The sequence below is a fragment of the Micromesistius poutassou genome, assembly GCF_964030765.1.
Source record: "Micromesistius poutassou genome assembly, chromosome: 17".
In the NCBI taxonomy this organism is placed as follows: Eukaryota; Metazoa; Chordata; class Actinopteri; order Gadiformes; family Gadidae; genus Micromesistius; species Micromesistius poutassou.
In genome coordinates, this window is record NC_140287.1 from 7647649 (window position 1) to 7662095 (window position 14447).

General features: G+C 39.6%; 4 protein-coding genes across 4 annotated transcripts; 2 read left to right on the forward strand and 2 right to left on the reverse strand.

Annotated features, from left to right (window-relative positions):
* Positions 1-1833: 1833 nt before the first annotated feature.
* Positions 1834-5091, reverse strand: rsrp1 (arginine/serine-rich protein 1). Its single transcript, XM_084481821.1, has 5 exons — positions 4905-5091; positions 3915-4488; positions 3603-3772; positions 2287-2361; positions 1834-2187 (listed from the first exon to the last, which is right to left on the reverse strand). The coding sequence occupies exons 2-5, from the start codon at positions 4477-4479 to the stop codon at positions 2041-2043; spliced, it is 957 nt and encodes a 318-aa protein (XP_084337947.1). The 5' UTR covers positions 4480-4488; positions 4905-5091; the 3' UTR covers positions 1834-2040.
* A 418-nt stretch (positions 5092-5509) lies between these two features.
* Positions 5510-7487, forward strand: mgst3b (microsomal glutathione S-transferase 3b). The gene is made up of 4 exons (XM_084481917.1): positions 5510-5720; positions 5859-5981; positions 6242-6314; positions 7140-7487. The coding sequence occupies exons 1-4, from the start codon at positions 5595-5597 to the stop codon at positions 7238-7240; spliced, it is 423 nt and encodes a 140-aa protein (XP_084338043.1). The 5' UTR covers positions 5510-5594; the 3' UTR covers positions 7241-7487.
* Positions 7488-7916: 429 nt separating this feature from the next.
* tmem50a (transmembrane protein 50A) lies at positions 7917-11078 on the forward strand. The gene is made up of 7 exons (XM_084482009.1): positions 7917-8004; positions 8794-8899; positions 9151-9263; positions 9448-9515; positions 9932-10024; positions 10219-10279; positions 10407-11078. Exons 2-7 carry the CDS (start codon positions 8798-8800, stop codon positions 10450-10452), a joined length of 483 nt encoding a protein of 160 aa, XP_084338135.1. The 5' UTR covers positions 7917-8004; positions 8794-8797; the 3' UTR covers positions 10453-11078.
* A 98-nt stretch (positions 11079-11176) lies between these two features.
* rhd (Rh blood group, D antigen) lies at positions 11177-14228 on the reverse strand (the record flags this gene model as incomplete). Its single annotated transcript, XM_084482008.1, has 10 exons — positions 11177-11225; positions 11383-11456; positions 11749-11828; positions 11917-12044; positions 12129-12266; positions 12502-12668; positions 12763-12910; positions 13213-13363; positions 13454-13640; positions 14078-14228. 10 exons carry the CDS (start codon positions 14226-14228, stop codon positions 11199-11201), a joined length of 1251 nt encoding a protein of 416 aa, XP_084338134.1. The 3' UTR covers positions 11177-11198.
* Positions 14229-14447: the final 219 nt, after the last annotated feature.

Genomic DNA, 14447 nt, shown 5'->3' on the forward strand with positions numbered 1-14447 from the left:
GCTATGTTTATAGCAGGCATATGGTATGGGATGCATGCTTTATTCTCCTGATATAATATGGGGCAGGGCTTCACAGGCCTAACGTTACTCTCTTTGAAGTACGAGTCAACAGATGTTATAGAGATACGTTTCAGGAAGAAGACTTAATATTCATATCTTATCTAAATTGCCTGAGGATGTTGGCTATACATGTCATAAGGACTTATGCCTCGGCATTAGTATAATACTGTCTCTGAACAGCTTGTATTTTATGGACAACCGTCGTTTCACATGAGCAGCTATAGGAGGCCTCTCCCTGTTTCCTTTGCTGCCTGTAGGCTATGCTAACGTACAAAACGTCTCTAGTCTATTGCAGTTTGTCATCTTTGCAGAGCTGCCAACTGTCACGCATTGAGCGTGAGGCCCAAGGGCGATATGCATGCATTGCAATGTAGGCAGATATAGAACATTTCTAAAAGATCTAATCCAATTTTTTTCTACAAACTCACCATATTCTGGTTCAACAGGTCTCCAGGTACCTCTGCTGATCAAGTGTTTATACTGTAGCATTTTTGAAATGTCAAATATTAATTCTGACCTTCTATTCTAAGCGTCTTGTTGGTGTATTCTGCTCAATCTGTTGAAGCATTTTTCTCAAGCCAACCTGAAAAGAGTTTTTGTGTTCACATACAAACCATTCTTTGTGCGCTGCTGTAGAGATTTCTTCTCTGAAGATGAGTCGATACGGTTGTGTATGGTTTACAGAAAGTTTCCTGTGGAGAGCCGCGGCACATGTGGATCAAGTCCATATAAAGCTGCTATCTGGTCTGAAGTATGACTGATAACATTAGCCTGCCCTGAAGCTCTATGGGTTGCTCGTGAATGTTAAGAGAAAGCCAATCATTGTCCATATAGCATCATTACGAATCATATTAGACATACTACAGAAATGACGACATATGTTTGCCCTGGTGTTGATTGTGAAGGAAATGTTTGATACTGATACAACTATAGTTATATCATTACACACTGAATATACTTTTTATATAAATACATTGTTATGAGTCAATGTAATTATCTCCTGTTTAAGTGCACTCTAAGAAAGCGGTGCAGTTAAAAATGCTGACTTTTACTTTAACCTTAGTTTTTACTTTTACTTTAGTTTCTATAATGGCTGGAGAGCAACAAACGATTACATCCGACAGCTACACCGTCTAATTACTTAACTTTGAACTTAAAAGCAGGCCATTTCATCGTCATATCATTTATTAACGTAGGTTGTCTCATGTGTGTGAAGTCAATTCAGTGTAAACTAAATTCTTTCCTAGACCAGGGCACAATTTTAAAATTTTTAAAATTGCTTTCAATGTTTAGCTTAGTCTAATGTGTTTTTAGTGTTTTCTTTTTTTTACCATTTGATGTTGTTTTTACTGCTTTTATGATGTATTGTACAGTGTCTGAGTATTTAGAAAAGCGCTTTAAATAAAATTTATTATAATAATGCTGACATTGTGGGAAAATGCATGTGAAAGTGAAGGGAGCAGTTTTCGATCGGCCTATGGTGCTTTGTGCCGTCTGTAGGTTTCATTTAAGATATGACTCAAATAGTCAGTTCCATGTACTTTCACCCATGCCAAAATTGGCAGAGTAAATATATAACACAACTTTAACTGCCTACAATGCTGATGATTAGAAGCCATGTGTAATTTAACACAGCTAAAAACCGAAACCGTTCACAGCTCCACTATAACTTCAATTAGTCCAAATTCCATCAGGTTTATATGGAACTTAATCTTTTACATTGAGTGCAAAGCACACAAGTTAAGTGACATGGGTTACAAATTGAGGAGACACTTTTATTCAATAGGCATTTATTGAAGTCTTCATAGAACACAACAAAAAGGGGACGAAGAGATTCCCACCTGAGCGTATTGTTCCATTTCTTCTGCCCACATAACTCACTTTTTACATCTGAAAAAAAACATCTAACATTAAAGCGTAGCCCAAGTCTTATGTAAAAAGCTATACACATTATTTACAGCATCCACTTGCGCGGCAGCCCTAGCGTGAGGTGGTGCGTTTGTTTGCCCGGCCGCCTTGTCGGATGGGAACCCAGTGACCGTAGGGCTTTCTGCTCTCAATGCCGTCCACCCTGGGCGTTACCTTAGCAGACGTAACCGGGGCAACTGTTGGCTTGGCGATGGAATTCTAAAAAAGGATACACAGAATAGAGCGAGTATTTAGGATATCTGGTCATGTTTGAGACACCATTGGCTCATGGCTTAATAATGAACATATGGCACTTACATGAATGCTGAAAGCGATGAGCCTCCTTATTGGAGAGACTTTTGAGCGTTGGCCGTCTGTCTTCATGTCACTGTTCTGTTTCAAAGACAAAACAAAAGCACCAGTGAGATAATGCCCGACACAAAGGTTTACGGAGATAAAGCAGTTTGTCAAGTGTGCGTATGTGCTATTATATTCCATGTTGCATGACCGATAGAGTAGCAGGTTGGTTTAACCTATATGGCTATAATTCATGTGTTGCTTGTACAAGTGCTAGCTTCAACTAAGAGAAGCTCTCATGCATTTCACTGCAATGGATAGGCTAGGCCCATCGATAACATTGGTAATTGGTAGCGCTTTGAAACCAAAACAAATCAAAAAAGACAAACAACAAAAGTAAAAAAGGATCTCTTCTCTGTGTAGAGTGGCAGAAAGGTGACGCAGTTTCCCCCAGCCCCAATCAGCACACGCCTGGTGTACCAACTTATCTTTGGCATACGGAGGGAGGGAGTTCTTCTTGGGTTTTTAGTTTTCTGGACAGGAATAGTCACTATAATGCTGTCCACACGCCTTGTGCTCCTTCAGCGAGTGGGACGGTTCTGCTAAATAACGACCCATTTCAACTGCAAATGTAAATACATTTCTAATGTCAAGCCAACAGTGACACAGAAATAAAATTGAAAGTATGCCATGAGTCACCTATATTTCTAAACATAAAATTTAGCATTGATAAGAAATTGACTGTTTTTACAAACAATTCAGTAAGATGTTATAGCTGAAAAACTAGGAAGAATCTAGTCAATATCATGGTGAACATTATGAGTCATCAGTTAACCTTTCGCGCAAACACTTATGGCATCACCCAAGGCACATGACTGCCCTCTTATTCTCCTAATCCGAGGTGCCGATGATTGAAGGAGACCACTGTCATGTGATCTACGAAGACAGGAATACAGACAGAGCAGTGTGTGTTCCCTCAGGGGTCTAAGGGTCAACACAAGACAAAAGAAATTCAACAGCAAGGACCTTACCAGGAAGTCAAAGGAAAGGGCATGTGTGGGGATGTGCCAAACCTACACTTTGTAATTCTAGCCTCCAAGGACTTAATCCATTCTGAGGTGTAAGACATTGGTGGGTTTTGGGTTCACCTGAGAATTTTGTGTGAAAGAGGTTGAAATATTACAAGTTTACATTTAATGTACAAATGGAGGCCGATCCCAAAACCAGAAATGAATAAGAATTGAATGGCCTCCACGAGGCCTTATTCCACAATCACATAGTCTTGGTTAAACCTCAAGGTGTGCTAGCATTGCCATAAAGCTTTTGTTGAAACCCACCTGTGATGGAACCTTTTCTGGAACAGCCTCTGCCCTCACCCATGCCTGTGGTTCTGGTGTGGGACAGTCCTCGCGTGGTTCGTCTAGGATCGGGGACATGCTCTCTGGAAGGTCAACCCTTAGGATCTTGGTTGCGTCTTCCTTCACTGCTCTGAGGAGTTCCTTTTTCTCTGCAGAAAAGAAAAATGTAACCACCATTAGATTGAATGATATGGATTAATGGTTGCAAACCTGCTAAATGAGTCAAGGCACAATGGCACAATGTGTCAAGGAATCATTGATACAGCTCGGTCAATGGTAAATGAACTATACCATCCAGAGTTGGGCTGGCTGCCGATCGTCTGGAGGACCTGGAGCGGCTGCGATGGCTCTTTGAGGGGGACTTGGGGGTTCTCTTCCTGTCACTGCCCTCCGACCCCGGGCTTGACCTCTTCCGGCTGTTGGAACTGTGGCGAGACCGGTTACTTCTGTGGCGACTAGACCTGACCGGCAGGGAAGATGGACTGCAAGAGTGGGAATTGGCTCTGGAGCGCCGGGGTGGTGAGCGGTGACGTCGGTGCTCGTGAGCTTGTCTGTAATGAGTGGCACAGCGACAGCGGGATGAGTTTCTATGGCAACGAGGGTGAGAGCGGGATCTGGGCCGGTTGCTGCTGGACAAGGAAGATGTGGATGACGAGTTGGACGAAGATCTATGGCGCCCTCTGTGGGTCTCGCGTGTGCCAGAGCCGTGGCCGGAGTCAGAGCAGTCACTTCCGCTTCTAGAGACAGATTTGGTTGAGACGGAATTGGATCCCAATTTGACCAAGTCTTGGTCAAATATAACTCTCAAACCATCACTTCCCATCGCAGGGAGTAAATCCTTGGCCCCAGTCACCATCTTGGTAATCTTTTAAAGAAAAGAAAAAAAATATTATTTATATAAAATCACAACATATGAATTCATTGTATTGCCAACATGCATCTCATAGGCGACCTTTGGAATGGTGTTTCTTTATTATAGACCCGCGGCTGATTGCGCAATGCTGCGTCAGGGCCGGGTTGTGTTGCGTAACCGCTGACCGAAACCCGCCCGGAAAGTTCGGGATCACAACAGATTAACTTAAAAACAAACGAATGTCGAGCCAATGTCAACACCCAAGGATACCCTTACTAAATAAGGGATTCATTATGAGCTGTCAAATGAACATCCAAAACAACCATACAATGTAACCCGTCGGATGTTTAAAAGCGTTGGTTTGGGTAGAAAGTCCAACGCCAACAAGGCCGAGTCGCCTCCGCTGAGCTAATGTTAGCATTTCTTACCTCGTCCGGTGGGTAGTCAATCTGCTCAGAAATCCAAAAAGTTTTCAAAGATCGATCAGGAAAACAGGTCAATAACTGTTATACCAAATTTTTAAAGTCGTGGAAATTGTTTGATATTATTAAACGTCGAAGAATTATGGAGCAGCGGTCGTCGTACAAATGCAGCGTATGAGCAACGTCGTCGGTAATCGGTATGGGACGGTTGCTCTGGACATCCCCTTGTGGAAATTTCCACAACATGGCGAGCCTCACGGCAGCGCTGAATTTGCGCATACGTGTTTTCCCCATATACTTTAAAATGGTTTCCTTCTTGTTTTATTTGCATTGTTGATATATCACAATATCTATCAACATTTTTGAAAATGTATCAACAGGGATTTATTTAAAAATGTTTCATCCATAACATTTTCGGATAATGTTTGTGTATATTACACATATGTATTGTATCAGGTTACTGCTTTACACGTACAGATGTTTTAACAGAATAATTTTAACAGAACACATAATACAAAAATATTCACGAACATTTGTAATGACATGTTCTGAGAAGTATTTCGATGACGCTACCGGTCTCGCGATGTTTCAGTTAGCAGGCATTTCCTGAGCAGCTCGTCGTCTGGTTGTGCTCTCATTGCACTCGCGTTATAGTAAAGTTCTGTACCCAGATCCGAAATCTCTTACTTGATCGACATGGATTTGCTACAGGTCCTGCCTGCCAATTTCGGCTATGTGATATTTACATATCTCTATAGCTGGATCATGCTGTGTTATCTTGGAGTAAAAGTTGGGGGTGCAAGAAAGAAGTACGATGTCAAGGTAAACGACAGTTGTTTTTGTATTGGCCGACTGGTATCTTGTTATAGTGCAACTATATTAATTATTCCAGTTTAGATTGCATGTAAGATTTCATATCACCGTGATACGGCAAGATATTTACTAATCGTATTTTTCTAGTATCCCACTATGTACAGTGACAAGGACCAGGTGTTCAATTGTATCCAGAGAGCTCACCAAAACACCCTGGAGGTGTACCCGCAATGGCTCGTTTTCCAGACCATTGCAGCACTTGTCTACCCAGTAAGTCCCATATTGCACGGAGAGAGAAGAAATTCCATTGTTTTTTAGTGTTTACTTACTCTCAAAGCCCCCTCACCCCATACGAATATGTCATAAATGTGTGCATTAAGTTATTTACGACAATTGTGTAAATAAGATACACTTTGACGTGAATGATTACAGAGTGTCAAGTCTTTAGATCATGTCACAGTGAGTCAGCATATTGTCTTCAACTTTTCCCCATTTAACTCCCCCTCTATCACCTGTCGTTATCTTTTTAGACTGCAGCAGCAGTGCTCGGGGCCATTTGGGTCACCAGCAGATTCTCTTATGCCTGGGGCTACTACACTGGAGGTAAGAAGGTTCTTGTGATTGTGACTATGTTAAAGGGAAACCAAACTCTGGTTTGAGCTAGTCCCCCAATCCCCGCCCACTCTCAACACTCCAAAAAATGCATGCTTCTGGAAAAGGCTTCTTTTCATTGAAGGGCGGGCTGTAGTTCTGTTCAGGCTTTAGCAATCTCCACTCACTGCCGGCAGGTTTGGCCTGGTGTAGCCTGAAGTACATATGATAGATGTTACCTGGTAACCAGAAACTGCTGCTAACGATTTAAACATGCAAAAGACCTCGGCAGTACGGTTACACTCTGATGTTGAAATCTCTTTGAAAAATATTTTATCTGTTTTTATGGGCAAACCATATCACGTTGGTTCTTATTAATCATTGACAAGAGATTCGATTATTCCTTTATTTAATGTGAGCCAATACGTGTAATGATTTTTTTCCTTAATAGGTACTTTATATCGTATTCTCTAGTCCATGACATCTACTGCACTACAACTCGATATGTTGATGAACTCGATTCAGCATTTTCCACCAATCTTCATCTGAATGGGAATATAAACTATGTCAGGTTACTTTGGTATTCCACGTTGGTCATACTGTGGCAATAAAACTCTACTGACTGACTCTACTGACTGAGCCATTTGCATGAAGCAATTCTGTATTAATATCATCTGACTCTTTAATGTAACCATGTATCAATAGTAGTGGGCAACATGTCTGTGCAATCTCAATCAAACGATATCCTTCCTCACTCATCATGAAAATACATGGTATTGATTATTATTTTTTATTATTATTTATTATTTATTTATATTACTATTATTTTCCTTCCAGATCCTTCCAAAAGGATGAAGGGAGCCTACGGCTACATTGGATATCTTGGAGTCATCGGTCTTTCTATTTCGGTGGCATTACAATTGCTTGGAGTCTTTTAAGTGGCTGTTCTAAAGGATGCATGGGTATTCAGCCACACTAGAATCCAATGTATCATTCCACTAAAGCTGTATGGCTGGTTTAAATACTTCCTTTAAACACAGTTAAATCTGAATGTAGTTTGTTTGCTATTTTATTTTGTACTTCTCCTTTATAACCATAATACAATATGTTTTATGAATGATCCACGTTTTATTTGGAAAAATATGAAATCTGATGAAATGTAATAAAAGCAATACAATACCCAGATATTTTATAAGTCAATCATAATTTCTAAAATAATTCTCATTAAATAAACGGTGGACAAGAAAAGGAGCGCAGCCGTCGTAATGGCTCATGTGATTCACACATGACCTGTTCGGATTATGTCTTTCATCATTTTAGGAATGTGGCTGTGCTACGGTACTACAGAGGAAAACTACGAACAACATCAATATAATTCTACATTAACAATTATATAAATGTAGTCTATATAATAATTAGACATGGTCTATTTATGAAAGCTGTGTTTAAACTGTAAACCTATTAGGCAGTCAAAAGTACAATAACAACTGTCCATATATCGCTGTAGATTATTCTTATAAACATATAAACTCCGTGAAGCCTTCTCACCCAAATTATTTTTCATAAAATGCGCATCTCCTTGAACTGAGGTTTGCCTCAACATCAAATGGGTGGGGACAACGCATGCGCGTGATAGATCCTTCTCGGAAGCAAAGTAAAGGGATTGCGTTCAGGGGGTCCACATCAAAAACAGAAAAAGAAAGTAAGTTTTATTATAAATACAACGTTATGTTATTTCTACCTAACATCATTATGCTTTTTACCAGATGGATAGGTTGTCGTTATCGTATTGCACCTATTGTGTGCGAAAGGCGACATGAAGGAGCCTCCAAGGAAATGCTTACCAACAAAGCGATGAACAAAAGCTGGGATGATAAAGCAGTATTTCTTTGTCGAGACGATACTTACCAAGAAAATATGGAATCATCTTTGCTAACAATTTGGAGTCGGTCGATGTGGTTTATTCGCCGTTGTTTGAATTCAACTCGATTGTTGTTGCGATAAACGGAAATCAGAAGCAGCATCACAACACCAAGATTGCTCATATGGCTATTATTCACATAGCACGTTGTGAGTCTGAACCAGCTTAAAGTATGAGAACCCAAGGGCATAACCATGGTATAGACATCGGGGGTCCATATAATTGCCCTCCCCCAGATGTGAAGCTATTTTCCCACTATTCTATGATTTTATATGTACGATTTCAACTTGGTTTCGAAGACTTCATTGACCATTTGACTATTCACATTTAAAGGAATTATCTGTGATCACTCCGAGATAGTGGCGCCCTCTCCACAGCTTTGTTTTGGACAATTGCTTACTGTCTAACTTTGAACCAAACTATGCTAAGTACGAGCTAATAGGATAGCTTAGGGGTGGATTTCTTCCAGGTTATTTTTGTTAAAAGAAAATTAATCGCTACAATGTGATGCATACTGGACACATATTTGACCCTTCCCAAATTCAAACAGTATACGTTTTGTTTCATCAGAGCCATGTCAGGGTTTCTAGATGGGATCCGGTGTGGAGACTGTGAGTGCAATGTAGACTGGGCTGAGCGAAGAAACACAATTGCATCTATTGCAGCTGGAGTCCTGGTGAGTTACATCGAAGGCTAACAATTAAGACTATCATATTAAGGATAACAACCACACATTCTGAAAGGCTTTAAATGCCTTGCATGCATTTAATAAAAGATAAAACCAGTGTGATATGTTTACGTCATCATTTTTAATATGGCTTATGTGAGTTCCAGGTCTCTTAACATCATGAAAAACATTTGATTTCCAAAGGCATTCTCAAAATGTGTACACATTTTCAAACACCTGTATGTGTGTTCTCATTTCAGTTCTTCACAGGTTGGTGGATCATCATCGATGCAGCAGTGCTGTTTCCACTTGAAGAACAGTTTCACCATGCCTACCACACATGTGGAGTCATTGCTACTATAGCTTTTCTCATGTAATTTATTTCAATTTATCCTGGGTTCTGTCATGTATTCTATTTAACTTGCTCTTGATCTTTAGTTTAGTTCTGATTTCCTAATGTTTAGACATCGTTTTCGCATGGTGTTCTTAAACCAAAGCCACAGTAATGTGTTGATGTTCTCGTGGTTGATAATATTTTGTTTTGTTTCCTTATCTAGGATAAATGCTGTATCAAATGGCCAGGTTAGAGGAGACAGCTACAGCGAAGGATGCATGGGACAGACTGGTATGTTAAAGACATGTTATGGGTTGGATTTCACTTTTGGCAGGAAGGTGTTATTTGACAACATTTTATTGTTGGGGGGAGGGGTGGGAAATGTTGTCCCAATTCGAAACCAAGAAACCAATCAAAACAAGCAAATCTTCATCTCACCGTGTCTTTGATCGTATGCAGAATGTCAAACATGTAAAGGCCTGTGTCTCCAGTTTGTGTCCACTAAGCCTGTTAAGTCTTTTTTTTTTACTTGTTTGTGTGACTCATGATAATATTATGCACAGGGTTTCAATTTAATTTTAGGAACCCAAAGAGGTTTAGCTGCTGTCTGTTCTTATGGTAGTTACCTTGTGTTCCTCTTGCAAAACACACTCCTGAAGCACTTGGGGATCACATGACAACACGCCCTGCTTTTTCTTTGTTTGCAGGAGCTCGCATTTGGCTTTTCATTGGCTTCATGCTGGCCTTTGGCTCCCTCATTGCCTCCATGTGGATCCTCTTTGGAGACTTTGTAGTGCATCGTAAGTCCTTCACTTTATTAATCATTCGGAACCCTTTAGTCACCCTCATCTTAACTGGGTCATTCAAGTAAAAAATCGTCATGATTGGTATTTAACAATAACAATTACGGAAATGTACATATACACACATATTGTGAGGTACACAATGACAATATCGTATTAATTAATGAATTATTTTCTTTTGTTTGTTGCAGAAAAGGAGTTTGTTTACCCCGGAATCGCTATTTTCTTCCAAAATGCTTTCATTTTCTTTGGGTAAGTTAATTTGATTTATGAACCTCCGACATTTCTACATATTATTAAGTTGAGTATTTTATGATAATGACTGTAGAGAAAATATATATCTTCGTAGTCTAATATTCAATTAACCACTTTATTTCAGGGGCTTGGTCTTCAAGTTTGGACGCACTGAGGATCTGTGGCAGTAGCAAACCCTTCATGTGTCTGTACACCATTTATATTCTATACTGTATGGGACACTCTCCTTTATCCTATATTTACTTTACATAATTCATTTCACAAAAAAACGCTATTTATTTTAAATCCTGGTATATGAAGAGAGATGCAACCCTTTTTAAGAACCTTTTGGCTATTTTGGACCTGATGAGTTCAGTTGTTCCACATCTTTGAATGTGTCTCTGCAATTGTGTATCTATTTTCATGGCTTTTCATGGTGTTTTCTTTAATTTGGGAGCCTCGCAACCGGCAACTCTGTATTAATGTGTCTGTCCGTCTCAAAGACCTGATTTTTGGAGCTCATATAGCTTGAGGTACACACGATTTATGGTGTATTTCCCAGAACCATGCACAAATATATTTGAATGTAGTCGCATTGGAGGTCCTATGTTTGTCTTTTCCTCAAATAACACTATGCCGGAACTTGGACAGACATATGTATTGTCTAATAGTGATTACATTCTGATTACCACAGGCACTGACATATTGGGAGTGTAGTTAACATGTCTAATGGTCATGCAGATTCATTTGTCTACTAAATAAATTACGTATTTTGACATTCATGGGAGAATTAAGGAGAGATATTCTCAGCAGTTTACAAGTCCTGCAATAATTCTCCTGCATTAAAATAACTTGCTTACTATAAACAAACTGGTGAAAATTATTTACAGGGACATGAATAGCTTCAGATAATAAGGTGTTCTCCTCTCTGTTCCTTTTATTTTTTCTTTGCAAGGTTGGGAAACTGTAAAACAGGAAAATGGAAGAATCTTTTATCAGGTTTATCACATATACTCACCCAAATTAATTTCACACCAAACTGCAACATTTATCTAATACCAAAATAATTCAAAATTGATAGAATATTTCTGCTTCTGTCATCAACTATGTTGGTTACTTGCCTCCCAAAATGCCTGGTCATCAAAACATTTCCTGTCCTGTGGAGGTCTCCAAAAGCTCCACTTAACTAGCAGTCCTTTTTAGAACAATAAAATATGGTTAAGCAAATTGTAAGCATGCCGGTCACAAAACTTTACATCTGTTGGTTCATGACAATGCGGTGTGCTTTAAGGCCATAGTCTTGCATTAGGCGATTTTTACATCAAATTAAAGCAAAATAAAATCCACCAGAAATTCCTCTTCTTTGTAGTATAAATGTATGAATTTTCCCTTCAGCACCAGACAAATTAGGTCTTGTCCAATAACTGATGGCTTCCCTTCCATCATTCCATAATCTTTAATCTAGGAGATTTAACCACACATATCACCTGTGATCAATCCCATGGACATACTGAGACTCAGGGTGATGAGCAGAGTGCAAATATGGAACACAGCAAACCGAATTGCCCTGGGAAAAAAAAAGAAAACAGCTAGACCACCTGACTTTATGTGTATAGGTAACTATGTAAAGCACAAAACAAACGGTGCATCTTTACGTTGTGCGGTCGTCCATGTAATTGATTTGCAAGATAAGATGAGTTAGCCATCCAAGAAGTCCTGGAAGTCCATGTACACTCAAAACACCACAGGTGTCGTGGCATTCAAAGGCAAGAAGCATATGACGCTAGAAGAGAAAAAGGAATATCAGTCATACTACACAAGAATTAAAAGATTAAACCTTTTTTTTGTATCAATTGAGAGTGGAAACCTTCAGGTAACGAAGTGAAAGGGTTGATATCACACCAGCGGCTAATCCAATCGTCATGGCAACCCAGGGCCGATGAACTACTGACATTGAAACGCCTATAGCAACCCCCCCAGCAAGGGAGCACTTCTGAATATGATTCTGAGAAAAGAGGAAACAGAAAAAAAACTAATATTTCTCCTCAAGTCCATATTACAGTATATGTATATATATATATGTATGTAAATATATATACACCTTTCACAAAACTAATGTTGATTAAAACATGGTTTTAAATGTAAATTTACATTCTCTCACAAATATAAGCACTAGGGCATACTTAAGTATTTAATTGGCAGATTTTCCTCCCCCATTATGACAACATTGCGGATCATACCAGGTTAATTCTTCCTCTGGGGCTGGTAAACACTGACACTGCAGCAGCGGCCACGGCGCTGACAGCCAGGGCTAGGTAGGTGCTCAGGATTATCCTCAGCTTCCTCTCGCCATGATCTTCCAGGATGGAGTTGAAGCTGGGCCAGAACATCCACAGAAACAGAGTCCCTGCAGACCACAGACAGTGACTATGTTTTATTAACTAAGCTCTTAAAGTGAAAGTATTTATTTATTTATTTAATATTAATTTGACAATGCAAACCAAGCATGGAGAACAATTGGGTTTTGCGGTCCACTTTCTCTTTCTCAAAGGATGTTTCTGATCCTTTCCGATACATGGCCCGAGTGAGCATTAGCCCGAAGAAGGCCCCAAAGGTATGAAGCTGCATGGCACAGTACAAAGGCCTCGCCTAGACGCAGGACATACAGTCACAATGATGTTGCACTGAATGCCAAACACGAGATGCACATACAAAGTATATAGTAAAATGGGTTGTATTGTGAACACAGTAATAAGGCACTTTAAGGGGGAAAATAACACTGGTGGACATGTTATTCTTGCAAATACAAAGTATAGGGGAACATGAGCCTGTACTCTGTGAGGTGAGGGCACTTGTGATGATCTATTGATCACTTAGAGAAAGGTGTATAGAATCCCCGCTTACAACTTGAGGAAGAAATATGAGATGAGTACGGATAAGCAGAGGCTCACCTCAAGGAATGTCCGAAGAAGCCATCCATTCAAAATGAACCCTGACACCTCCAGAATGGCAATGAGGATAAGTTGAACAGGGTTGGTCTTTCCAATCACCGTACCAATAGATATTAGGGCAGAGGCTGTGCATATCTCAGCAAAAACTAAACTAAGGGAAGAAAACAACATTGCATTCAAGTCATCTTCAAGTCAAGGTGTGCCCTAATAAGGCACAGAGAACATCAATGGGAAAACATACCTTTTCAAATCTATTAGTATTCTTCTACTTTGGATCCATGACTCAAAGCCATTGAGGATAATTGACCATTGGGTGGCAATCACTGCCACAAGCAAATTGAACGCTGAGCCACTGAAACCATAACGCACCAGAAAAGTGCCAAGAAATCCAAAACCAGCAACCACCATCACGTTCACATCCTGGAACTCTGAAAGAGGGTAACCTAAAAGTTGTGAACCTGAATCTTGCAAAATCGTTAAATCACTCATGTTTTAGCATACGTTAAAACATGAGTTACTAAAGTTACTAAAGTTATTAAAACCTATAAAGAAAATATTTTACATTTCTTGTCATCAACGGGCAAAAGTTTCCAACGACAGTCAACTGAGCTTATCGTTTCCAAACAGAAATATGAGCCCCTCCCCATAATGGCCTTTTTACTTATTTAAAATGTTCTGTAAACATACGACTCTTTCAAATTAATATTTGAAAACCTTGAGTATAAAAACCTGCACTAGTATTGGTATCTCATTGTTTGTGTAACATGAAAAACGTAAACATACACATTGTTTTTAAAGAATGTAAAATAACTGAAGAAGAACAGAAGAACAAATGAACTATTTTTTCCAGACCAAGACGACTCACCCGAATACAGTTTTCTGGAAGTATTACCATACATAAACCCATATGGATCTAACTCAACGTAAAGGGCATATATTACAATGAACCCAGTTTGCAAAAATAACAACAAAGGTGCCAGACGAGAACGCAAATTTGGTGCGTATTTAGGAGCCATGATCTCTGTAGTGCGCGCTACTGCCAGCTTGGAGGCGCTTCAGCAGTAGGGTAGGGCATCGACTGGGGCTGATAAGGTGGACAGTTTGTAGCCTAATGGTTAGGTGAAGCAGCTTTTTAATAAGATTAAATAGCGTAGTATAGGCTAGTCATCGTCAGAGTGCGAATTAAACCGTGTATGGCGTTTAAAAAAAAATTGATATATATAAATACAATAAAT